This window comes from Leopardus geoffroyi, chromosome A2 (assembly GCF_018350155.1).
Source record: "Leopardus geoffroyi isolate Oge1 chromosome A2, O.geoffroyi_Oge1_pat1.0, whole genome shotgun sequence".
NCBI classification, from domain to species: Eukaryota; Metazoa; Chordata; class Mammalia; order Carnivora; family Felidae; genus Leopardus; species Leopardus geoffroyi.
Genome location: NC_059331.1, coordinates 114,377,043 through 114,404,929, shown reverse-complemented (window position 1 = coordinate 114,404,929; position 27,887 = coordinate 114,377,043). Strand labels below are relative to the sequence as shown.

General features: G+C 41.1%; 1 protein-coding gene across 1 annotated transcript in view; it reads right to left on the bottom strand.

Moving 5' to 3' along the window:
* The window catches only part of DNAH11 (dynein axonemal heavy chain 11), a 351,912-nt gene that overhangs the window by 156,452 nt on the left and 167,573 nt on the right, over positions 1-27,887 (bottom strand). Inside the window, 7 exon segments of the mRNA XM_045495056.1 lie at positions 338-542; positions 5,318-5,491; positions 10,578-10,709; positions 13,551-13,701; positions 22,251-22,399; positions 23,811-23,961; positions 26,190-26,326. Coding sequence (XP_045351012.1) covers positions 338-542; positions 5,318-5,491; positions 10,578-10,709; positions 13,551-13,701; positions 22,251-22,399; positions 23,811-23,961; positions 26,190-26,326 — 1,099 coding nt within the window.

Genomic DNA, 27,887 nt, shown 5'->3' with positions numbered 1-27,887 from the left:
TTCCTTGTGCACCCTCTCATGTTGCTTGGGCTCCACAAAACTGACTAAAGGTGACCAAACTGTGTAGAGGCAACAGCAATGGACACGGCTTTGATGTCGATTCTTGTGGTTCTAAAGCGTAATAACCCAAATAAAGCCTTTAGTGACATAAAAAGCCAAAATCACAACGCTGAGACAAAGTTTATTTTACCCAGATTGGTGATAGGTAAAAGTTCATCTGAAGCTTCAGCAGAAGGTCTAAAGCCTAGAGAAAGTAGCCTTCCCCTTGGGCTGCATGGCCCCGTCTTGACAGTCTCTGATCACCTGTTTCTACAATACAAACAGGAGGGGAGCTTACTCTGCAGAGTCGCGGATGTTGTGTAGTAGTTGAAAGGCACACGGGACACTAGATAATCCTCAGAGAGGCCTGACAGCGTGTCACCTACGAAGGCCGTCTTTCCCACTCCAGCATTTCCTACTAGCATTAGAGGCTGTCCTTTCTCAAGCAGCAACTTTACGAAGTATCTCAGACGAGTTGTCTCTGATGTGTGAACCATAACTCTCTGGAGCAGGGAGAAAGAGAAAGAAAGCCAAGTCAGAAAGAGAGGTTCATTCCAAAATTCTGAATCTGGACCAACACAGTCACTGCACAGTTGAGACCCAAAGCATTCCTAATTCAGGTTAACGCTCAGTACGGGGAAATCTTACCTAATTTTCAGTTTTGAATTGTCAAAGTTCAGACATCAGAGCTGGAGGAGAGCAACTGGGTAGTCCCTTCAAAGCACAATGGCATAAGCAACTGATTTATCTTTTCCACATTAAGTACTAGCCAAAGACCCTATCACAGAGTACCCACACTCTGCCCAACCTTGCATCACGCATACAAGGGAATACAGGAAACACTGAAGAAGCTGTCTACCACTTTTTAGGAGTGACAAAACATTTGAAAGTCAAGCCACACATAAATGAAAGTTGGTAGCAATGTCTTGGCTGAATAAGATTAACTGGCAAAATGGTTAGGGCAGAATTTATACTAAAGGAGTTCACCATGGGGAGAAACCCAATGGGGAAACAGTGATTTTAAGTGAAATAGTCATAAATCTAAAGTACATGTCAAACTTATTATGCACTGTTTAGTTAAAAAAACTGCATAACAATGTCTCTGTTTTGAAAATTAGCCATTTATTCATATACTATATTGTTTCAAAACAAATTTGAGTTGGCATACAGGAATACAATAACATGAAGAATGGGAATAAACACCAGACTCTGGGAACACAGATTAATATGTAGTATCAGGAAAAGGGTAGCAGGTGTAGACATGCAAAAAAAGAAAAAAAAAAAAAAAGAATCCTGCACAATTAGGATGCCTGGGTGGCTCAGTTGGTTGAGTGTCCGACTTCAGCTCAGGTCATGATCTTGTGGTTTGTGGGTTTGGGCCTCATGTTGGGCTCTGTGCTGACAGCTCAGAGCCTGGAGCCTGTTTCGGAGTTTGGGTCCCCCCTCTCTCTCTCTGCCCCTTCCTGTCTCACACTATGTCTCTCTCTCAAAAATAAACATTAAAAAATTAAAAAAAAAAAAAAGAATTCTGCACAATGATGCCAAGAGAGTTGACATTTCTTACACTTTTGGTGGCCAATTTCAAAATGGGGTAAAAAACCACTTGCAAGATTCAGGTTGTTCATTAAAAAAAATAGCTAAAATCTACAATATATTCTTCGTTACATGGTTAGCATGTCCTGAACACAACTGCTATTTTATAGATCATTCAGGATCATTTTCATGATTATGAATATTTACTCTAGAATTCTGATTTGATTTAGTGATGCTCTCAAGGCCTACTAAAAGGCAAAGACTGTTCTGTGCTACATCAAACAGTTCCAGACGACTGTTTTTAATCAGAGTTACATCTTATAATATTTTTCTCCTTTTTTCCTGCTCGATGTCATCACGTGTCTTTTAATTTGGCTATTAGCTCTTTTCTCTACACATTAATACTAATAATTAACACCTACTTAGAACTGAGTATGTGACAGGTACTATGGTAAGCACTTTATAAGCTATGTTGTATGATACACATACCTAATCTTTGAGGAGAGTTTTGTTAGGATTTTCATCTCGGAGATGATGAAACTAAAGCTTAGAGAACACTGATAACTTGGCCAAGGTCATAGCATGGTAGTAAGTGGTGGTACTTGGATTAAAATCCAAGCCTGTCCAGAGCCTGAGCCCTGTCTTAACTACCACACAGAAGGCGTGCCAGGGCATGGACGGTACGCATGTTACTTAATGTCTTGGCACTCCCATTTTACCCTGTGTAAAAAGGTTATTAATAGTCTATGCCTTAGAAGGTTGTTTTAAGGATAAATTAATCTATGGGGCACCTGGGTGGCTCAGCCAGTTGGGCATCTGGCTTTGGCTCAGGTCATAATCTCATGGTTCGTGGGTTCGTGTCCCGCTTCGGGCTCTGTGCTGACAGCTCAGAGCCTGGAGCCTGTTTTGGATTCTGTGTCTCCCTGTCTCTCTGCCCCTCCCCTGCTCATGCTCTGTCTCTCTTTGTCTCAAAAATAAATATAAACATTTAAAAACATTTTTTTTAAAAAAAGGATGTAATCTATGTAAAGCAAGTTAGAAAAGGGTCTGAGATAGACTACTGTAACATCAGTATTGACCATTACTACTGAGTATGGTTCTCTTCCAATATGTTAAGAAGCTGTTAATCAAATAACGTCTGGTCCAGCCATGTGTAAAATAAGACTACAAATTCCTAATAGTTCCTTGTTGCATAAAAGTTGTCACTGATCAGATGCATCAACCCTGTGATACCAGTTTTTGGTCTTTGGTTAATTACGAATTCTCAGCTTTCAGCTCGCCAGATAATACTCCCAGGTGGGCTAGGTCCAGGCAGGCTGAGAAAAAACAGCTTTCAAAATTTATCAAGCAGATGGAACAGACATGGTAGGTTGCCTCCCAAACACCCATTTCTCCACTCTCCTTCCTGCCAGAGCTCCCACTTTGTCCAAGTCTCCACGCTTCTCCCACACAGACACGCTTCAGGCGAAGCTCCACCTGGTTTCCACAGCGGTGTGGTGATTCATCAAAGCCAATTATTGTAACCCATTACCCTGGCCTGAGACAGCTTAGAATGGCATGTGACCCCTGCAGCATTAGATGAAAGAGGCGGTCTGCTCTGGGGCTTCTGAGGTTTCCTCACTCTTCATAAAAAAAAGATAAGAGAAAGCATCCTTTCCCTCTAAAGGTGACTCTTGATGTTACTAGAGTCCTTTCAGACCAGGAAGAATCCTAGTCTTAAAATGATGCCAGTGTTAAGAAGACCAGAGAGATGGTAAGACCTAAATCCTTGGTAATAACACCAAGTCACAGAATTAACCCGTCTCAGGGCCATCCTACCTCTCATTTCTTGTTTGTGAAATAAGTTTCCTCCTGGCTCAGCGTTACAGGTTGAAGTGGGTCTTCCCAAAATTCTTATGATAAAGCCCAAACCCTTAGTACCTGAGAAAGTGACTGTATTTGAAAACAGGATCTTTAAAGAGGGGATTAAGCTAAAACGAAGCCATGAGGGTGGGCCCTACCTCAATCTGACTGGTGTCCTTCTAAAAGGAGGCGGTTGGGACAGACTTGGAGACAGTGTCCAGGGAAGCATGGATGCATGCACACAAAGGCCATGTGAGGACACAGCAGACAGGTGGCCACCTGCAAGCCAAGTAGAGAGGACTCAGGAGAAACCAGAGTGGCCAACACATCAGTCATGGATTGCTAGCCTCCAGAAAGAAACGGGAGAAAATGAATTTCTAATGTAGAAGCCACCCTGTCTATGGTATTTTGTTTGGGCATCCCTAGCACACTCATACATGTAGAACAGGCCCCTAATCCAAGGACAGGTGTCCTTACATAAAGGGAAATGTGCATAAAGGAACACACACAAGGGAAAACGCCATGCAAGTAAGCAGCAAGCACGAAACACCAAGATCACCAGCTAATTCCAGACAGAAAGGCCTGAAAGTCTCTTCCAGTTGTCCCTGACAGCATCAGAAGGAACCAGTCCTGCTGACATGGTTTTTTTCAACTTCTAGCCTCTAGAACCATGAGACAATATATGTCTGCTGTCCAAGCCTTGTGGTAGTTTCCTGTAGCAGCTTCAGGGAACTAATACATTGGGTTTTCTTTGATTTCACACGAGCTGCTTCCTAATTAATGTCACAGAAATCACCTAGATTCTATTCACATAGCACTACTTGAAACAATAAGTTCCAAAGTGAATCAGAGTGATATGAGGTTTTTAAAATTTTTTTTTAATATTTATTTATTTTTGAGAGACAGATAGAGTGTGAGCAGGGGAGGGGCAGAGAGAGAGGGGGAGGCAGAATCTGAAGCAGGCTCCAGGCTCTGAGCTGTCAGCACACAGCCTGATGGGGGACTCAAACCCACGAACCATGAGATCATGACCTGAGCTGAAGTCAGATGCTCAACCGACTGAGCCACCCAGGCGCCCCTGACATGAGTTTTTTAAAATTTATTTATCTTGAGAGTGAGCGAGCAAGCACGGGGGGAGGCACAGAGAGAGAGAGAGAGAGAGAGAGAGAGAGAGAGAGAGAATCCTAAGCAGGCTCCACACTGTCAGTGCAGAGCCCAATGCGAGGCTCTATCCCTTGATCCCTGGGATCACGACCTGAGCTGAAATCAAGAGTCAGACGCTTAACCGATTGAGCCTCCCAGGCGCCCCCAGAATGACACGATTTTAAGAAGTATAATGAAAAGGAAAACAGATTGAGGCAGAATAAGAAGATGCACAGAGAGTAACTCAACATCAGAGAACTGTAAAACAACAGCTTATGAAGAGAAAATGAAAAAGATCCTCTTAGATGTGTCAGTTGCCATGAGGATTTGAAACACAGTTGGGGAGATTCCACACATCCATTTTACAGCTTGGGGGCTAAAGGAAAGATGTTCTATGTGAAGAGTGCTGTCTAATAAATTCACAATATGGTCACATATAAGAATCACTGAACTAACAGAAATATGTCTTTGATTTTTAATAAAGCTCACAAAGTTTCCAGGAAAATATAAAGAAAGCTGTTACCACACAATGAAGTTGGAAACTTTTTTAAAAAGGTTGTAGAAATACAAGAGCCATCTTACAGATTGGTCCTATAACTAAGATTCTTCTCTCTCAAGAAATAGAGTATATGCCGACCCTATCAAAAATGTTTCCATCCGGCCAGAAAAGGACTGCTGAAAAAAAGGGGGGGAGGGAGGGGCGGGGAGCGAAGGCTCAAACCAGCACAGTGCGGCTTGAAAATGATAAGGTGCCACCTACCTGCAGAGGTACCTCTGGATCCATAGAAAGTTTGGGGACTTTCTCAGCCCAGGGCAAGAATTTCTTAGTTTTGTGGTCCAGATAATAATCGAAGATTGTCCCCTGGGATGGAAACTTCACGGCTTTCATCTCTTTATGCCACCAGCGACTGAATTCCGCTTGAGAGCCTGAAAGCTAAGGAGAACAAGAAAAATCCTTACTGCAGACCTAGAGGTAATTTTGAACACATACAAAGCCCCTCGAAATCCTGTTAGGCACAGTATTTGTAATGTACAGAGTCATAATTACAAATGGGATTGAGTAAATGACCCAAGAAAAATAAATAACTAGAAGTAACTTATAATGAGTGATAATATCAGAGAGGCAGAAAGCTATAATTGCCATGTCTCCATCAGGTACAAATTTTCTGGAATAATTATTAACTTAAAAAGCAAAGTAAGGTTAGGTGAACCTTACACTACCCCTGGGTTATTCAATTTAACAATGAGCCATCATGCAAATTCCCATGCTAGGTATAGTAAGACAGTGGTTCTCAAACACTCGTGTTGACTGACAGTAAAATCAATTGATATCAATCGATAGTAAAATTGATAGTAAATCAATTGATGGTAAAATAAGAAAGAACAAAGGAATACTTTTTAAAAATTGGTAGCATTATTTGATTTAAATACCGTCCTTTATTTGAGCTTATAGACTTCCAAGACCTTTGGGTGTTAAAAAGCCTTTTCCTTAATAAAATTATGTTATTAATTAAGGTCATTTTAAAAATAAAAGTCCTGGGGCACCTGGGTGGCGCAGTCGGTTAAGCGTCCGACTTCAGCCAGGTCACGATCTCGCGGTCCGTGAGTTCGAGCCCCGCGTCGGGCTCTGGGCTGATGGCTCAGAGCCTGGAGCCTGTTTCCGATTCTGTGTCTCCCTCTCTCTCTGCCCCTCCCCCGTTCATGCTCTGTCTCTCTCTGTCCCAAAGATAAATAAACTTTAAAAAAAAAAAAAAATTAAAAAAAAATAAAAATAAAAATAAAAGTCCTTTTTTAGAAAAGTAAGCATTTGGTAACCCTACTTCATTCCTTCAAGTCAAGATTCGCACTCTTTATCTCTGACATTCTAAATCCGGGAACCCCCACCATGAGGGATGAGGAAGGGCACATTCTTGGTTTTCTGGCAGGGCACCACTGAGGAGCTGAAAGCTCTAGAGAGACAAACTGCTGTCCTCCAGAAAGGACTGTCTTTATATGATGATAGGTACAAGCCTTTTGCTGCTAGATTAGGGTTTGGAAAATAAAGAAGGGGAAATGGTGACTATATAGTAGTGGGTTATAACAGCCTTCTGTATCTATAGAAGACTCTGTCTAACGGCTCCTATATTGACCGGACCACCCAGCCTCCTGTCTCCTCCATCCACAGAACAACGTGGCACAGAGACTTCTATACCCACAGGATACTCTAGCATAGCGAGCTGGTGAACTCAAAGAAGAGCGTGTGTGAGCGTCCACCACGTTCAGCAGTGTCATACTTAATCTAAGACCTTAACTCCCATTTTTCTCCAGTGAAATTCTTAAGTCTGTTTTTTTCCTTTGGTGGTCTATGTGCCTGGACTATGGCCAACTTTCTGTACTGGGCTGATTACACACACGGGTACAGACAGGATGGCCAGAAAACAGGAGAGTGTGGTGAGGGCAGAGAACGGTCATCAGTCTCAGCAGGCAGAGCTTGCCCCAGCACCTTCCCAACACATTGAGCTCACACTCCTACATACCACCACGCATGTGTTCATGAGTCTAGGCTCACGTGATTTTCGGGTTGGTGGCGTGGTGTATTTCATCACCCTACAGAGGTTGGTCTTAAATCAAGTTAGTTCAGAAAGTGTAACTTACCTGGCACCGTTCTCTGTAGGCAGAATTCACAGGACTCCTACTTTACATCAAAATTGGCTGACCACTACATTGCCAAGATCATTTTGGTGATAAATCTTTGATTCACTCAACTAAAATGCATTTGTTCTCTAGTGGGGAAGAAAACCAAAAAAGCTCCTATCCTCGTAGAGTATACGGGGAGATAGAGGCAGAGACATGAGGAAGCACAGTGGAGGGTAAGCCACGGCAGAGGGTAAGCCAATAAATGTACAAATAAAGAGCTGTCTTGAAAGTAAAGTTTGCTGTAATAAGAGTAACAGGGGTAAATTCATTTGAATTGGATCTTCAGTGAGCCATCTTTGAGAGCGGACACAGATATTTTTTGAGAACAGGCACACTATTCCAAGAAGCAGGAAGAGGCCAGCACAGACAAAGATCCTGTGGGCATGAAAGACCTTGTGTTCCAGAAACTTTCAGTGCAACTGGTGGAAGAGGGTGGGAGGTAGGGGAGGGAGTAGCAAAGGAAGAAGCAGGGGGAGACAGGCAGGACCAGATCCAGAGGGCTTGGAAATGGTATTCAATTTTTCACTTTGTCCTAAAAGCAAAAGGAATCCATTAAAGTGTTTTAAACTCTCAAGTGTATCATATAATTCAATTTACATTAAAAAAAAGTCACTCTGGCTGCTGAGAGGATAATGGATTATGGGGGAAGTACAAAAGCAGACTGAAGAGGTTGTTACCTTAGAAGCCAAGTGAGAAGGGAAAAGAGCAGTTTATGGGAGCTCAGGGAGAGTTGATCCAAGACCTATTTCAAAAGTTGTGTGCAATGGCCTGGCTTGAGAACACGGGGCCTGGATCAGTCTGTTGCAGTCTGAACCTGGCTCAGACTTTAACTGTGTGTCCTCACAGGCTAACTTCTCTAAGCTGCGGCTCCTTTTTTGTTTGTAAAAGGGGAGGAAGGTAGTTGTACCAATACATAACAGTTTTATTGTTTTTTGAAGATTCAGTAAAATGGCCTACTAAAAGGCCTAAGCACATTCTCTGACATATAGTAGGCATTCAGATTTGTTCAATTAATAAATGGGTAACCTAAGAGTGCTTTTTTGTCTGTTTCATTCACGTTTCCAACTTTCTAGCCTCTCTTTTGAATGCTTTGAAGTTAGAAGCTTTTGAAGATGAAAAGATGATAATCATGATGATGATGAAGACCACGACGACTCTAGTTTAGGGAGAGAATATCTGGGGGAGTTAGGTGATCATTGTGGTGGACTGGCTTGATGGACTGGTGGGAAGGTGGCCATGTTTGGAAACTGGGAAGATGAGAACACCATCAGCTAGGAGGGAGGTGATCAGGAATAGAGAGATCTCTGCTGTCAACATCCTACTCACACAACTTTACCTGGTTTATATCCTAGAGAAGGAAAAACCTCCTAGAGAACATGGGAAACATACAAAACAAGATGGAGGAGGGGATGGGTTGAGGAGAGGGGAGATCATGCCTGTGGCCTCTGTGAAGGAGAAATGCACGTGTGCTGTAAATTGTGCTTGAGAAAGACCCTGTGCAGTCACCTAATCCCAACTCTGGACTCTCACTCAAAGTAACACAGGATGTTATTCTTTAGAAAGCACTTGGGAGATTACAGAAGGAAATGTGCCTTCTGAGAAGGATCAAAGTAAGATCGAACAGACCAAGTGAATTCCAAGTTTATTTATAGATATGATTTACAGGAATCTGGCGACAAGAAGCAGAACTGGCCCCCAGGTTTTAGCAGCCATGTATGTGAGGACCTACAACAAAGAAACCAATGGAAATATGGTTCCTGCTTGGCTGTGATGCCTTCTAATTTAAATCCCATTTACATCTGGAAACATGTGGCCAAGTCTGGAAGACATGTGCCATCTATTTTTAGTGCAAAGATTCTGGGATACCTGTAGGAGCCTTCTGACCATGAGAGATCCTGAGGTCCCCTGGACAGTGTGGACTTTGCAGTTGTACAGGGGTGTGAATCCTGGCGTTGTCATTTCTTACCAGTGTAACCTTGATCAAGTCACTTTGCCTGTCTGAGCTTTACTGGCATGATGGAGATAGCTTGAATGATGACTGGAAACATTACATGGCAAAATCTACATACAGAGGTGCGCGGTGACCAGATGTTCAGTCTTTTCAAGGTGAAAAATTCTGCACTTCAGGAAGTCTAACCTACGTATCTAGGTGTGAGTGTGTCCATGTCTGCATGCACTTGAACAAGCTCATCTCAGGTGTTTGCCCACAAAGAGTCAGAGGCTATGGGTGACCCGCACTAGGAATGCTGTGCAGGCATGGTAGCCTCATGTGAGGCTCAAGGAAAGACCCTTGGAAAGGAACTGACCTGAGTTGCCTCTAGTTCATGAATAATTACCCTGGGCATCATGTAAGAGACTGATTAGATGTAAGACACTAGTGACAGGGAAACCAATTTCAAGGTTATTATGTGCTGTAGACTCAACTGTGTCCACCCGCCCACCCAAATTCCTAGGTAGAAGCTCTTGCTCCCAATGTGATCATGTTTGGAGACAGGGCCTTTGGTGAGTAATTAGGTTCAGATGAGGTCATGAGGGTTGGTCTTCACAAAGGGATTAATGCCTTTATAAAAAAGATACAAGAAAGCTTTTTCTGGTTTCTCTCTGCCAGGTGAGGACACAGCAAAAGAACACCTGCCTACCAGCCAGGAAGAGGGTCCTTGCCAGAACTTGACCATGCTGGCACCCTGACCTGGGACTTCCAAAACCAAATTTCTATCGGTTAAGCCATGTAAGGTATTTTGTTATGGCAGCCCAAGCTAAGACACTGTGACTGCCCAGGACAATCTAATGATGATACATTCCTGAATAAAGGCTGTAGGGATAGGGGTTGGGGGGGTGGGTAGAGGACAGATGTGACAGCTGTTCTGTGATTGAAAGGATAGGTATTGGATATAGAAATAAAGAATGATGTCTCCCTGTATTTTCACTAGAACAACTGGAAGGAATGTGAGTGTCCTCAAGGATAAGGCAGGGTACAGAGGAAGAAGAGCAAATTCAGGGGTGGGGTGGAGGAAGAGCTGTGTCTCTGACACGGTGTGACCGTCCCCTGGAAGCACACACTACTGGCACTGCTCCAGAGGCAGGTGGAAACCCTGAGCCATGAGCTCGGAACAGAGATCTGGGGCAAGGCTAGGGGTGTGGCGTCGTCAGTCAATGTGAGCGCTGCCAGCCTGGAGGAGCATGCCTGAACAACACTCAGGCTTAGAAGATATCAAGGCAAGTGGCAGAGATTTATGATAATGTTAAAAAAAAAATAAACACAGGAATAAAAATTACAATGACCCCCCCCCCCACAAGTAAAACTGGTTCCTTAAATTATTTCTGTAAACAACTGCTAAGCATACCTGATCTTGCAGCAGAGTGCCTCCGAACGCCCACACACAAGCAAAGACAAAGAAGACTTCATAAACCTCTTTTGGGCTGTCAGAGGGTACACTCTCAGGGGTCAACAAACATTCCAGAAGGATACAAATAGTCTAGTGAACAAGAAATAGCCATTCATTTAGGGCAATAAATCCTTAATAGCAAAATAAGATCATAGGACATATTGACAAATCCACTTGTTCCTTAAGAGATTGTAGAATTTCCCCCAATCTGTGATTTGTTACATTGAGAGAAACAGAAGTTAGGGACTCAGGTTTCTAAACCAGTAGTGGAAAACCTTCGCCACTTTTGACAAAATTGATCTAAACAATAAACTATTTTGAAAACGACGCTCTTATCCAATTCATCATCACTGTAATGAATGCAAATACACATAAGCAAAAAGAAATACAATGGAGCATATATCGAAGCTCTCTTTTGTTATAAACAGGGAGTCATAGAATACTTAGTATTCTATAGCTCATTTCTCACCTAAAAAATCCTAAAGACATCTTACCTTACCAATAAGAGCTGTCCTATAGTATCACTGGGAATGGGTGCCTAAGATTCCACTTGACAGAAAGGCATTTATTTATTCATTTCCCTCTTGGACATTTAGGCAACCCACTTTCCCTGAATGCTTTGGCAATGGGTTTTTCCCACCTGTTGAATAAATTTAGCAAGTCAGACTTGCAGCCTTGACCTGTGACATTTTTTTTTTTTCTGGACACCAGACTGAATTTAATCTTCAAGAAATGTTACTCAAGAACTTGTGAGACAGCAGTGCGGTCTGTTGGTCAGAAACACACCCCATGTTCAGGACAGTCAGGCCAGTAATGAAGGGAACATGGCAGCTTGCAAAAGCCTTTCCCAAATGTAGCAATCATCAGTAGTGAACATGTTTTTGAGCTAGTTCTGGGAAGCACAAAAACAGTTGTCATTTAGTAGCATTATCACAGACTCTCATAACTCATGGTCCCCTTCCCCTGGTTTCTGAAGGCAGCAAAAGATTTTATCTATCATTTGGACAGCAATGCAAGCTGTGACAAAACAAGTCAGGACTGTGTGTGCGTCTTTCTTTCCCACCCGGGAAAACTGGGGAAAATCCATAGTAACATGGAAAAAAGGTCCTGGAAATAGTTTGGAAAGGTTTTTAATTTTAAAAAGTTGAGCACCTGTTATATTTCTCAGTCTACTCTCTTGATTTCTACTATGTTATATGGTTCTGTATTGCCAATTTGAAATAATCTTCTATTAGAAATAAACATTAGTGGTGTGCTATGAAGAAAGAATAATGTAAAACGGTGAGGTTTTGCTATTTCTGAGTAAAGCCGTGATGGTCTGAGGAACCATGAAAATCGAAACAAAAAAAGACTGACTTCCATGTGACGTCATCCACTGATCTGAACATTCTAATAATGGACAACTTTTCTACTTTCTCCCAAACACAGTAGCTGGAAAACACTTTGAGCTCTGTGTCAGGAATTGGCAAAATCAGACTTCAGTGCATATTGTGAAAGAGCTAATACACCTCATCGAAATTAAAGCCAATATATTTCACGCACTGGAAAACATACTACATGAATTTCTCAAAGTAGTCGTTTGAAGATACTCCCTTTTGTACTCATTTCTGTCTCACATTTTGTCCTTACAAGTAATCACAGAAAAGAGACTGGTGTATGAAACAACAGCTGAGAAGGAGCTCCGGATAAAATGCCATTTTGGAACAATACGAAAGGAGGAAGTGAGAAGGAAAGTCATATTAATTCCTACTGACCTATTTTCACACTACCCTTGAATGAAAAAAATTCACACTACAGAGAATCACACAAATACCTAAGTCAACTTGAGAAAGAACACAATCCTGCTTTTGCAAGTACTACACCAGAGGAAGTCTAATTAGGCTAACCACATAATTAATTCATTATGAATAAATTCAGACCTGCTTTCAGAAATAAATTATACCTCAGATAATTACTGTTGAAGACTATCGTTTATTTAATTGGTGTGTGAATTATCCAAAAACCTGAACTTTCTCTTATTACGCTTGTGACTATTTCTCATTTAGCTTCGAACAAATCTGGTAACACAGGAACTTAATGGTAACAAAGTACTCTGAAACCAATTTTGCTCCTAGTGGAAAAAAAAATAAAAGATTTCTAATTGTAAACGTTTTGTGAAGTTTTATACCTCGTAAGGCTGGGGATTGTTTGTCTTCATGCTGAGATTAAGATCACAACCTTCATTTCTGTGTGCTGTGAATTATTTTCATTTGCTTCCATGACAACCTATCATATACACCCTTCAGTCTTACCAGCTGTCTCCAAATGAGGATCAGAACAGACCTGTCCCTGGAATATTATAAACACTCCATAGAGTATGATCTGACTTTATGAGTATTTGGGGGAGGTGGAGAACAGAAAGGTAGGATAGTGTGGGAGGGCTATGGGTGGTTGAGCTCAGAAGCTTTCTCTTGCTCACTGGCCAACATCTTTAGTTACTGGATTTACTGTAGTCGAAAAAACACTGAGCACCTTCTCTGGGCCAGTGACTTAGGAGACAAAAAAGAAATATGGCTGCTGCCACTATGTTCTTTTTCTACTCCAGTAACTTGAAGGAACCCAATAATTAAGTAAACACACACCTGACCGCTACTATGCGTGAGGAACTATGTAAATATCTGGGGACATACAAGAGGGCTTCTGCCTTCTGAACAACAGTCTCATGAAAAAACAGACTATAGCCCAGGTGATCATGGAAAGGAATAGGTGTGTCACAGAGATTTGCCAAAAGCACTCGGGGACACGGACGGAGCTATGGGAAGAGAGTTGGAATAACCCGACAACCCCCAAAATCTTTCCATCTTCTTTGTCAAACAAAAGCTGCCATTGCCTTGATCGAGCCCCACTACCGCATCAGGACTGGAATGTAAAACGGGGTGACGAGAGTCAAACCTGCACCAGGCTGTTCTCTGGAATTGAAGTGATGGTTTTAAAGCTTGTTCTCAGCTTATCCAAGCATGCAGGGACATATTTATCAAAAAGAATAGTTAAGTTGGCCTTTTCTGATTGATGCCGCCTTCTGTCTATCCAACTGGCCACATACCTGAAAAAGAACATAGAAAAGCTTTTATTGAACACTAGGCTTGAAAAGCAGAATTTCACCAACTCAAAAGCTCCCCCCCCCAGCTTGGTGCCACACTTCAGGGACATGTTTAGTGAGTTCATTCTCTTTCTCAAACTGCAAATATTTTTAAATGACCCCTTAAAAACTTGTTTTAAAGGCCACTTTTGCATTAATGAAAAGAATGTAAAAGAAACTCCTAATAGCACTTAGAAGCCAAACATAATAGAGTATAAGTAGGCCATTACTGAGCATTTATAAGGAGGTTGCAGTGTGTCATTTCCTAAGGGACTGAAACTATTTCATAGGGTAGGCCTTATTTATGAAAACAGCTTGGGATTTTTCTTGATTAATCTTGGCATCAAGTATTTAGTGATGACAAATCAGTTACAAATAAAAAGGTGAAAATTCCCTAGGGGCTATTTCCAAGTCCCTCCTTTTCCACTGGACTGGATCTAACTCGAACCCGATAGGCAGATAATGTATTTCCACTAAGTGGGTCTGAAAAGGTATCTCATGTTCGGGTACATGTGTGTTAATCTGAAGCTTCAAGAATGTTATCAATTTTGATACGTTAATATCCCCCAACATATTAATAAAATCATAACTATCAGTAAAATGAAACATAGCTTCGTAGCTCCTACAGTAGTTTCTAGGGTGAAGTATGTGAAGTTAAATGAAAAAAAATTGCTCGAAAAGTTCTCATCTAATAGGAGGTAGTGATAATAAATACATTTAGCTGCCAGCAGAGAAGCTATACAATTACAGCTTTACTTTGCTATATAAGCAAATCAGATTTCACAATTTTAGTAACAGAAGAAATTAAGGTAAGATAATTATCTTATAAAAGGCTCCCTTTGATTTTTACAAAATGCCATGATAGGGTTCTATGGACTATTCAATCACGCTTCCCCTAAAGTGAGATTTATAAAATATCAGCTGTCAAAACTTTTTCAGGTCTAAGAGAAATTGTCTTCAGTTCAAGTCCGGTTGCATGACGGTAACTTGAGAGAGCATCTCGGGGTGGTGGAGACAGTGGGCACCAAGGAACAATGGAAAACAAGCGGTATTCCTAGAGGTGAAGGCCCAAAGGCTGCATCTACCTCTCAGCTACTGCAACTGCACAGCAGCTGCCAGAAACAGAATCTTAGTGTCCAGAGCTCACTGTGGGAGTGGGGGTGGCAAGAGGACCACTCGGCAAGACAGAGCTCTGAAGTCAGACAGCCTGGATTTGTATGCCCGCTCTACCATTTTTCACCTGTTACCTTGGGTGAGTTACTTAACCTCTCTGTGCTTCAAGTTTCTCATCTAAGGAGATGATGATACTACAGACGTCCTAGGACTGTTCTGAGAATTAAATGATCTCTCGTGTATGAAGTACTTATTTATTTACTTTCGAGAGAGAGAAAAAGCACATATGGGGGAGGGGCAGAGAGAGAGAATCCCAAGCAGACTCTGCACTGTCAGCATGGAGCCTGGTGCGGGGCTCAAGCCCATGAACCGTGAGATCGTGACCTGAGCCCAAACCAAGAGTTGGACGCCCAACCGACTGACCTACCCAGGCACCCCTCTCATGGATAAAGTATTTAGAGTACTGTCTGACACAGAACAAATTCTCAATAGATTTTATCCAGCAAAGGATTGGTTGAATTCAGAGAACTGTGTTCAGATCCTGGCTCAGCCTATCTGTCTATCTCCTAAAGGCAACAGAGTCCAACAGGGCACCAGAGTGGGCAGCGAGTGCTCTGATGGGTAAAACAAATTCAACCTCTACCCCCTGGGTCTCTGGTCTCAGGGGGAGCAGAAGCCTATGCAGGGATAACTGGGAGGTGAAGCCTCAAAAGAGCCAGAGAAGGGAGAAATGACTTTGCACTAGGGGGGCAGGTAAAAACTGCTTCACTGACCCATACTGGCAGTAGCCAAAGTCTCAAAGAGAAAACCTATCAGGCCCACAAGCAATTGTTGCCCTTGTACCAATTACCTCCACAAAGAAGGACATGAGTTCAACCCTACTAGGAGACATGGTAAAAGCTGATCTTGCACACCCCCATCAAAAGGCCCCAAATGACCTCTGCTAGGGGTCAACCATCCCAGAGAGCATAGGGAGTAAAAAAGTCTATGTCAAATATCAACAGTTTAAAATTTCATGTATAAATTATTGATACATTTTCATAGTTTGTAATAAAAACAGACGTTGAGGGACACCTGGGTAGCTTAGTTGGTTGAACGTCCAACTCTTGATTTTGGCTCAGGTCACGATCTCATGATTCACGGGACTGAGCCCCGCGTCTGGCTCTGTGCTGACAACATGGAGCCTGCTTGGGCTTCTCTGGAGCACTCTCTCTCTGCCCCTGCCCTACTCTCTCCCTCTCAAATAAACAAACATTTAAACTGACAATTTCTGATACTTAGCTGTTTTTTTTAAATACATAAAACAAAATAAACGTTGAAATATAGTGAATTTAGAAGCAGACACTATTATCTTTGGCAACGGAAAAAGTGAAGATACAGATCTTTGTTGACAATTCTTTCCACTTTATTTCATTAAAAAGTTCCTTATGGTTTTTAAAAGATGCTATGCATTTGAAGATGACCAAATGACTTACTGCTATTATGACATACAATTGAAAATGGCATATGAAAATAACAGGTTTATTTCTTACCTACATAAGAGATCATTGGTGCCCCTGCCTCAGGAAGAAGCCACACTGTGATGCCTTAATGCATCACCTTCATGTCAATATCCAGGTCCCTAAGAGAATCTTTACTTCGTGCTCATTTGCAAATGTGTTCCATATCATCAACTGTGTTGCCCTTCCCTTCTCCAGAAGTGCCATTCATATACCCCATCAAGTCTAAAACCCTCTAGTTTGGAAACCGCCCAGATATACTAGGTTACTCACTAGTCTGGGAATGGAATAGTGTCATGTAGGAGAGGTGGAACTCATAGGAGCTCTCTCTATAACATGCCCCCCGTCAGCAAGCTGCAGGTTGCTCTATCATTCACCGTGGCCTGGAAAATTGGCAGGGGTTAGGATGTGTTGACTGGCAGTGTATGTCAATGATTTCTGCATCGATAAGTTCACAAATATATATAGTATGCAAAGATGGAGGGGATTTCCGGGGTAGAAGACAGTGAGCTCAGCCAATGCAGGAGAGACTGATGAGACAGACAAAGTCCAAAAAACTAATACAAATGCAAGTAATAAAGGAGTAAGTGTGATCTAAAGATGTGGCTCCCAAAACTTACCTTCCAGTAATCTCTTGGAATCAGACTAAATTCCAGAGATATTCCGACCTTTTCCTATCATCCTCTTTAAGGTAATACGTAGTTTGGTAGATCTTATTTTCAATTATGTTTGCTTAAATAATTTTAAGTTAAGCAACTTAAAGAATTATGAATGAATTTAAATAAGTCACTGCCTGTTTGCTTTTCCTTTTCTACACATTAATCCCTTTCTAACTGGAAAAAAAATCTTGCTCATAGTTTCTAGAAATTTTCTTCAAATTCCTGTTCTTTCTCGATTTCTCAAGATCTCAACAGACATATATGAACTGTCCAGTATTTGTCTAGTAGACTTAAGACTTGGAAGTAAAGTAAAATTGTATTTGATTTCTATAGCCAATCACATGGTGATGTGATTTTAAGGTTATTTGTTATCTGACATGGTATGTTCCATGTCTGTTAAGTGTGGATATAAAATTATTTTTTAGAATAGTTCAGAGAATTTAAACAAAGATATCTAAGAAGACTACCTGATACTGGCACTAACTTTAGGTCTTAAATGGAATCCCAGAAAGGTATTATCAACAAAATATTTTACCATCTCTTCTATCCACAGCAACCTAGCATTTCCCACAATAAGAATTAAAGAAATATATTTCCAATTGTGCTCACTCAAAAAGCCTAAAAGCAATGACCTATCAGTAGCAATGAGTACACTAAACATCCCTATACTGGATTCTAAATACTATTCCTTATACAAAAGGTGGTTTCCTCTGGCTCCCTGGAGAAATCACTGAATCCAGCGAGGGTGAAGGAAGAATGAAATGAGTCAGAAGCATTTTGGTTAGCCAGAAAGCCACGCACTCAAAGATCTACAATGACAGGTGAAAAAGAACATGTAAGGGGCTGGCCGGAAGGGGCTCTTGATGGCAAATTTGAGACAAAGTGAGCATCTAGCCAGGAAAATGATGGTAATGAATTATAACCCACTGAACTAAAAGAAACCATGAACAGGAAATGATACCTATGAAAAAACAAAGAGGGAGAGATAAAGTGAGAGAGAAAAAGAAAGGAAGGGAGAGAGGAGTGGAAGGGAGGAATTTAAGAGGAAAGAAGAGGAGGAATTCTTTATAGGAAAATGTCACTTCATATATATAAATACAATGAATGAATTAGGAAGTCACCACTTTGCAACCACCAATGGGTCACTCTTATAGGCATCTGGCTTGTTTCCCTGAAAACTGTAAGTATCATGAAAGAAAAGGTGGGGAGGGGGGATATTCTACATCAAGAGAGAAAATACAGACAAGTAAATGCAATGCATGATGATCTTTGTTTTGATACTAGATTAAAAAAAAAAAACCTATAGAAGAAATGTCTTAGTTAACTGAGAAAATGTGAAGAATTTGTCTTTATGGGGCCTCTGGGCGGCTCTCAGTCAGTTAAGTGTCTGACCTCTGCTCAGGTCATGATCCTGTGGTTTGTGAGTTCGAGCCCCACATCAGGCTCTCTGCTATCAGCACAAAGCCTGCTTCAGATCCTCTGTCTCCCCCTCTCTCTGCTCCTTCTCCACTCGCACTCTCTCTCAAACATTAAGAAGAATTTTTAAAAAGAAATATTATGCTTTATTAAATACCACATCAAGGAAAAATTTCTTAGGTATGTTAATTGTACTGCGTTCAGGTAGGAGAATATCCTACATGGGGATAATCAAGTACTCAGTGGTGAGGGGGCGTAATGTCTCCAACTTACTTCCAGATAATTTAGCAGAAGTAAACCTAAGTAAAAAATATATGTGTGTCTATGCCTATGAGAGAGTGTACATCCAGAGAGAAAGTAAATACAGTAAAATGGTAACAACTGATAACTGTAGGGGAAAAAAGGATACAGTAGACTACCACCATTTCAAGTTTTCTATAATTTCAAATACTTTCTTTTTTTTTTTTTTTTTTTTTAATTTTTTTTTTCAACGTTTATTTATTTTTGAGACAGAGACAGAGCATGAACGGGGGAGGGGCAGAGAAAGAGAGGGAGACACAGAATCGGAAGCAGGCTCCAGGCTCCGAGCCGTCAGTCCAGAGCCCGACGCGGGGCTCGAACTCCCGGACCGCGAGATCGTGACCTGGCTGAAGTCGGACGCTTAACCGACTGCGCCACCCAGGCGCCCCTCAAATACTTTCAAATTAAAAGTTGGGGGGGGAAGAGATCTAAGACATCGGTTTGGAAAACTGGGTTAAAAATTCTATTTCAGAAGGTAATTAAGGATTAAATGAGTCAATACGTGCAAAGGTATACTATTATCACATAAAAGTAATGACGTATGCAATAAATATGGTGTAAAAGTATATCCCCCAATCTGAAAAACCCATTTTTTTTTGTAGTTCATTTAAAGTTTCTAGTGGTAGACGGCAAAAATGTAAAAATATCCTTTAGAGAAGATTCCCATCATTTTGGATAATGGCTCTGTGGTCACACACATGAAAATTAAAACTTACCCACTGATCTTGGATAAAACAAAGAAAAAAAAACCTCAGTAAAAATAAAATCTAATGGTGAAGAAAGAGTTGTTTAACTTTCTTAGGAATGCAAATTGGGTGCCTTTTTTTTAATCAAGTAAGACTCTTTGACTTACTAGATAAAAGTCTTTCTTGAAAAGGGCTTTACACAGCTTTCATTAGCACGAATCTCTATGCGATGCTACTGAGCCTAAACTACATAGACCTTGAGAATCATGAGGTTCATGACTGAAATCAGACCACATCCAGAAGGGGTCCCCTGAAGGAAATGGGGTGTGAGGAATGCCTCTGCAGTGTTTATGGGGGACTCAAGGGCTAACATAGATGCTCTGTTAGCCAGCCCCCAAACCCACAAAAACATCCTAGGACACAGTCTGAATCCTACCTGGGAAAAGAATCTATCATCAGTTCAAGAAGAACTCTCCACCTTAGACTTTTAAAAATCACTCCTTTCCCCAGATAAATCCAATAAAACACTGTTGGACACAAAAGCCTGGGCATGGCTCTACTTGGCTGTGGAGTCAAGGGATGAGACCTTCGGTGAACAAATCAGTACCCAGAAAAAGCAGCCTGGAGAAGCACGTCAGCCAAGCACGTGGCAGGGAAAAGATGTCATCCCGACATCAGGATAACAGGGAAGGATTGCCAGGAGGACTACTGACAAAGGTGTGGGCACGGAGCAGGGAAACTGGAGGGGAAAGTTTTGTGCCATGGGTAATAATCGAGGAGCAGTTAGTGCACCTGTGCCTGCAGGGACAAGGACACGAGGGACTACCAGAATGTGGAAGGGACAAATCTTATAGGAAGATTTTAGAGGAGGGGTGACCTGCAATTGAGGGACAGAGCCATCCTGATGTGACACCGCATGGAAAGAGCCAAGGAAGTAAATAGGCTGACCTCACTCTCCTCTCTCCCTCTCACTCCCTGACAGGGCTTCTCATGGGCCAAACCAACCAGGAGCCAGAGGGCAAGGAGCCCACTGAAATGGCCCATACAGGACAGCCTGTGGGGGCCAGGGCAGGGGGGAGGGGTGGACAGAAGATTCTGACACCAGTAGCCCTCAAGCACGTGTTCACGTGCGGAGGTCAAACACTCTTTCCACACCTCATAGAGGGAAGGCCAGAGGTGCAACACATGCCGCCCAGGATGAATTATGCCAAGTGTAAGCATTCGAGAGCAGCAAGTGGGCACAATTTGTTCTCCATCAAAGAATTACCACCGTTCAGGTATGGATATCATATGTCTCAGTATGAACACACAAGTTTATACATTAATGTATTTACAGAAAATGTTATATCTATATCTTCGTTCTCCATATGAACTATTATTATTATTCACTTATTCAACAAATACTGAGTTCTTAACATGTACAAGGTGTGAACAGGGTAATGTCCAACTAAAAATGACAAATCCATACAGGTGTTAATTTCATTATTTTTATTTAAAAAATGTTTTAATGTTTTTTAATTTTTAATTTTTTTTTTTTTTTGAGACATAAAGTGAGCAGGGGAGGGCCAGAGAGAGAGGGGGCAGAAAATCCTAAGCAGGCTCTGCACTGTCAGCATAGAGCCTTACATGGGGCTCAAACTCACAACTTATGGTGAGATCCTAACATGAGTCAAAGTCAGATGCTCAACTAAGTCACCCAGGCACTCCTTTCATTATCTTCAAATTAGCCTACTTAATTAGCTTTAAATTTATTTGCTAATACTTCCTTCAAATGATCAGATAAAATTTTAGTTTTTATAGCTAAGACTGAAAAAAGAAATATTCACAAGAATAAAAACAAAAGCAAACTAGATTTAAAAAAATAGGCAAAAGACTAAAATAAGCATTTTCCAGAGAAAATATGCAAATGGCCAATAAGCACATGAAAAGATGCTCAATAAGACTAATCATTAGGGAAATGTAAATCAAAACCAGAGTGAAACACCATTTCACACCCATTAGGATGACTGTCATAAAAAAGAGAGAAAATTACAAGTGTTGGTAAGAATGTGCAGAAATTGGAACCCTTGTACACCGTTGGGAGGAATGTAAAATGGTGCAGCTACTGTGGAAAACAGTACAGTGGTTCCTCTAAAAATTAAAGCAGGAGTGTTTAGGTGGCTCAGTCAATTAAGTGCCTGACTCTTGGTTTTGGCTCAGGTCATTATCTCGTAGTTTGTGGGCTTGGGATTTCTCTCTTCCTCCCTCTATGTCCCTCCCTGGCTTGCTCTATCAAAAAATAAATAAACATTAAAAATTTAAGAAAGTTAAAATTAAAAACAGAATTACCATATGAACTGGAAATGCCGCCTGTGGGAATATAACCAAAGTAACTGGCAGCAGGGACTCAAAGGCCTATCTGTATACTCATAGTCACAAAAACTATTTTCGATAATCAAAAGGTAGAAGGAGCCCAAGTGTCTATCAACAGAAAGATGGATAAGAAAAATGTGGAACATCATTCAGCCTTAAAAAAGAAGGAAATTCTGGAGCATGCTATAACATGGGTGAACTTTGAAGGCATTATGCTAACTGAAGTAAGCCCATCACAAGAAGACAATTGCTGTATGATTCCATTTATAAGAGGCATCTGGCATATACATATTTGTAAAGATGGAAAAGAGAAAGGGACTGAGGACAGGGCACAGAGGGGAGTTCCTGTGTAATGGGTTCAGGGCTGCAGTTTGGAAAGATGAGAAAAGTTATGGAGAATGATGGTGGTGGTGGTTGCCCGACAATACAAATGTATGTAATGCCACTAAGCTGTGCACTTAAAAATGGTTAAAATGGTAAGTACTCACGGATTCCAGCCCAAATCTTGTGGGTTCACATATAGGATACCAGCTCTGGAAACAGTAGCTGGGGTTGCAGTCCTTAAGTGATGAATCTCGAAGAGCAGCCTCATGGAGGGAGTAAGGGCTATGCGCTCATTGCTGGCCAAGGTCAGCACCTGGACAGAACAGCACAGCATAAAAGAGGCCCTCGGTTGTTGAGGGGCAAAAGCAATGATGCTAACTCGCTATCACAACACAAGGTACTTCTCCCATGCCCCCATCCCCAGGAGAAGTGCCAAAAGTACTCCTCTGAGTTAGAAGTGCAGTCTGAGCGAAGATCTCACTTAATCCCAGAGGACAGCTCACTGACCCATGAAGAACAAACTCACCAACATGGACCCATTCAAGCCAACCTTTAAATAACTGTGGTAACGACTAAAGAGATGACATGTCTAAAGAGAAGACATTTGTTCTAAGGGTGGATCTACATGAAAAGGCCTGAACACCACAAAAAATAAACTTTCTTTAGAATCTGTAATGCCACAATTATCAAACGCCCTATGGAAACTCATGCAAGTATAAAGATCTCAGACCTATATTTTATGATGAACAATGTCTTAATACAGAAAACAGTAATTACTGCTAATTTAAGGAGATGAGTCATTCTGTTCTGTAGCAATGATGATTACCTTTTTCTTTCTCCTGATCCTAACCATAGACCTTGTGTTGCTTTAAGTGGCGTCTCATGGACCTGGACCATCATTGTTTCTGCTGGGTACACTGGGTCAGCCAGGGCAAAATGCTTAGAAACCCATTATACTCATTCTGTAGCCAGAGAACTACTTAATGTCAATAGCTACATTTCATCAATTCACACGGAGCACAGACTCATCCTTTTATTATCCAAGTATTCCATACTTAATCAAAGATAAGGGAGGGGAAAGTGGGTGATGGGCACTGAGGAGGGCACCTGTTGGGATGAGCCCTGAGTGTTGTATGGAAACCAATTTGACAATAGATTTCATATTTAAAAAAAACAAAGATAAGATCTAATCATTTATGCCTGACTCTTAGAAAATGGCAAGGTATGTATGAACTAAGTTCTTAGATATATACCTAACTCTCTTTAAAGGTGGTTAAATCTGGGATGCCTGGTGGCTCAGCTGGTTCAACATTCGACTTTGGCTTGAGTCAGGGTCTCCCAGTTTGGGACTTTGAGCCCTGCACGGGACTGTCTGCTGGTAGCTTAGAGCTCACTTCAGATCCACCAAACCCCTGTCTCTCTACCCATCTCCTGCTTGTACTCTCAAGCACTCTCAAAAGTAAATACACATTTTTTTAAAATAAAAAAAAAAAAATAGAGGTGGTTAAATCCATACAGCAAGAAAAATGCACCCCTGTCAATTCTTTAACAGTGAAATAAAGAGAATTACCAGCAACGTGCCACTTTCATGGGCACAAAATAAATGTCATTCCTAAAGAATATCAGGCTTAATGATTAAAAACTAGTATTTAAATCAACAAGTGAACAAAACTCTTACTGCCCTCCAGATGTGATGTTCAAGTTAGCATGGAGATATCACTCACCTTGTTATCATCCATGACAGTGTTTAGCGACTCAATCCACATGGGATCAATATCTCCATCCAGGACTATCCATTTTGGTCCATCACGTTTAAGATTCGCTTGTTCTCGCAGAATAGATGAGAAGAGACCTATAAATTACAAGTAAGTGATCCTAATACATAATGGAGCTGAGGGCTGTTTATTTCTAAACTAAGTTACTATTATTTCTACAGGAAATTCTTTTAATAAGCAAATAAATTTGCTGTGAATTTGCTGCCTCCTTCTGATAAGTGTAATAAATACCTTTAGAGCTACACCGGGAATGCATACCAATGGGCAAGTTTCCCTTCCATGAGGATACACCTTAACTTCTCTGAGCTTCTCCCATGTGTCAAATAAAGATGACAGGAGCTTCCTTGAAGAACAGGTGTGGGGATTTATAGAGAGTAACACACACAACTCAAAACTTACACCAAATGAAGACATTATCTTTGTCCGTGTACATGTGTTCAGTATCCATTTTAGGCCAGACACTAGTTTATTTCACCTTTCTCCGTTTTTCTGTAACACTATTCATGAGATAGAATTTTGAAGCTAATTCAAAGGTGCTATACATTCTTTGAGAAATTTGGTTGTTGGCATATTACTTCACAAGATGAGAAGATGAAAGCGTTTTATTTAAAAAAAATTTATTTAATGTTTATTTTTGAGACAGAGAGAGACAGAGCATGAATGGGAAAGGGTCAGAGAGAGAGAGGGAGACACAGAGTCTGAAGCAGGTGCCAGGCTCTGAGCTGTCAGCACAGATCCCGACGCGGGGCTTGAACCCACAGACTGTGAGATCATGACCTGAGCCAAAGTCAGAAGCTCAACTGACTGAGCCACCCAGGCACCCCAAGATGAAAGCATTTTAAATCCATAGTCCTCTTTGCTATCACGACTTATGTAGGCATTGTGTGTGTTACATGATGTATTTGATAGTTACTGCTTTTTCAAAACTCAAATATTTAATACGGTAAGAACAATGGTTTCAATGCACATACGTGGATGGTTTTTTTTTGCTCTGTGAAATATTTTGTGCAAAAATAAATGACAGTATGTAGAACTACCACCACCACTCATTAAAACACAACAAAAAAACCCCCAGCAACCTTTTCTAATGATCCCTGATTTGAATGACTTCCACAGGTTTTCAGCATAAACTAGTATTATTCCCTTCCTGCCACAGTCCTTGAAAAAAAAAAAAGATAGAAAGGTTAGGAGTAAATTGTGACTGTCCCACAGATTTAGGAGAGTGCATACATGGTAAGAAAACGGAGAATGGCAAGGTGTGCTGCTACAGACAGGATTCTCAATGAAGTCTTTTCTGATGTGACATTTGACCAGATACTTCAATAACTTAAGGCATGCAAATTATCTGTAGTGTTGCAAATGATGGAAAGAGCGAGTGCAGAGGCCCAACGATGGGAAGATGCTTGGCATGTTCAAGGAAGAGCAAGGAGGCCAGAGTGTATAGATTATAACAGGTGGGAGAGCAGAGAGCAGGAAATGAAATCAGAGATGGGGAAGGGGGATCTAATCACACAAGACCTTGTAAACCTTGGATAAGGGTTGGATTCTAAGGGAGATGGAACCCATTGAAAATTACAAGCAGGGAACTAATATTTTGAAGAGCGCCCTCTGTCTGCTGGATGGAAAATGAGCTGCAGGGAGATGAGAGTTGGACACTACTGAACCAATACAGGCAAGAGACAGTACAGGCTAATATGATAGCGGCAAAGGAGGAGAGCACTGGAACACAAACTGTATTTTAAAGGTAAAGCCTACACAATTTACTCTAAGGGTGAATATAGAGTATGAAAGGGAGAAAGGACTCAAAGTATTCATTTAGTATGAATGCCAAGATTAGTGCATTTATATTGAACTGGGAAGTAACAACAGATTTTAACAAAAGGATCTGCCTGTTTGCAAAAACTTTTAGGACAACAAACATGTCCCATTAATTTTTGTCCCTGGAGCCTAAAATAGTGCCTGCCTGAAACTCAGGGTCTTGGATCAGATCCTTTATAAAAGTCTCGTGAAGTGTTCATGTTGACTTCTTCCCTGGTTTACAGGGAGCCCTGACATAATTGACATGGGATAAAATACACAGTTCTGTGCGCAAACTCGCTGAATGCAAATCGACCACTTATTCAAATCTAGTTTTAATTTACTGGTTATAAATGCTCTTATGAGCTGCTACATTTCCAATAATGCCAACACATAGACAATAAATCTACAACTGTGACTGAAATTGGCTAGAGCTGAGAAATGGTTTTCTGGATGAGGAAAAAAAAAGAAAAGAAGAGAAAAGAAAAAATAAGAAAGAAATTTTTAGCACTTGTAAAGCGGAAATACTACTTGCCATCTTTCCATTCTCGAGTAGCATGATGTATGAAACCAAAGAGTTCATCTGTTGTCACAGCTTTGGGGTTTAAGTCATTCCAAGTAGGTTTTTGTTTCATGTTAACATATGTTCGGTTCAGTGTTCTCAAAATCTGAAGGGAGAAGGAAAAAAAGCTCAGAAAATTAATACTCCTGTAAGGCAAATGGAAAGCAAATGGTTTCTAAAGGATTTTCTTATTCATTTTACGTTCCTACATATTCTGCATGTAGTAAGTACGGGGAAAAATTTACATGTGCACATTTACATGTACAAAGTTAATCCTACAATCTCTTAGGACGTCTTCACCTGATTCTTTGAACCATGCGTACTAGAGGAAGTCGCTGTATCATTTGAGGTTTTAAACCATGTGTGCAAATAAGTAAATAAGTGTTCCTGTTCATGTTATTAAAATCCACTCTGCTCTTATGTAGGATGCATCAGAATCACTTACAGGATGTTAAGACACAGATGGCTGGACCCAACCCAGAGCTTCTAATATTCAGTAGGGCTAGGATGACTAAGAATTTGCATCTCTAATAACGTCCGACGTGGGACCTGTGATGCTAGTCCGGGCGTGCTTGGACACCTAGTGACCCAGAGCAACAGTTCTCAGCGTCTCAGGAGATGCTCCAGACTTGACAAAGAGGGCATGCGACACAACAGAAGCCACGGACGCTGCTCAGTGTCCTATAATGAACACAAAGGACAGCCTCCGTGACAAAGAGCTATCCGACCCAAAGTGTCAACAGTGAATGAAGCTGAGAAACTCTGATCTAGATAATGGAGAAAAAGAAGCTTTGAGGATAAGAATTCACAGGACAGATGCTTTCTCTATGTCAGTTTAATTAATTGACATATTCACCCAAATATGTGCCCCACCTACCCTCTTTGCTTCCTCTGAGAAGCTGTGGCTTTTATTTCAGATATTCTTCGTCCCGATCTACTCACAGGGGGTTGAAGGACTAATAAACAACTGCCAAATAGTTGGGAAGGGCAAGAGTTGCTAAGTAACGTGGCCTGAGCTTCCGTGTGCTGGTTCTATCAGCTTAAGTAAAGGTTGAATAGAACAGAACCAGTGAAGATGAGATGAAAGAAATTGAATGCCTTAGGAATATTAAGCTTATATTTTTAGAAACCATTAATCTACTGGAAATTATAGAATTTAATTTTATCCTTCCCTGAACCATGGCCCTCATCTGAAACTTACTCTAACAAAATAATTACAGGTCTACCAGTTATCTACTTTAATATTTCAATTATTACATTTTTCACAAGAAAAATCACAAAACCGTGCCTCCCTTTGCAATTGTTCCAGTTTGGGTTCCGATCTACATACTGGCAAGTTCTACACACACCCATGGTCTAAAACCTCATATGCCCACTCCACGATTATTTTTAGTCTTTGGCTACTAAATATGTTCATACCCAAGCACCCTGAATTAAAATGCATGCAATTCTGCATATAGTGTCTGCCAACCAAGAAAATAAGTACGTTGCCAGGATTGTCAGTGGGACCAAACAAAATCAAGCAGTGAAGTAAAAATGAGGATAATAATACCCAGCATATATCATCACTGTGCACAGTAAATCACATATAATGTACCTAGCATAGCACATAACAGGGACCCCCACAATGTGGGTTTGGCTGCCTCTCTGTCTTTTTGTTTTCTTTT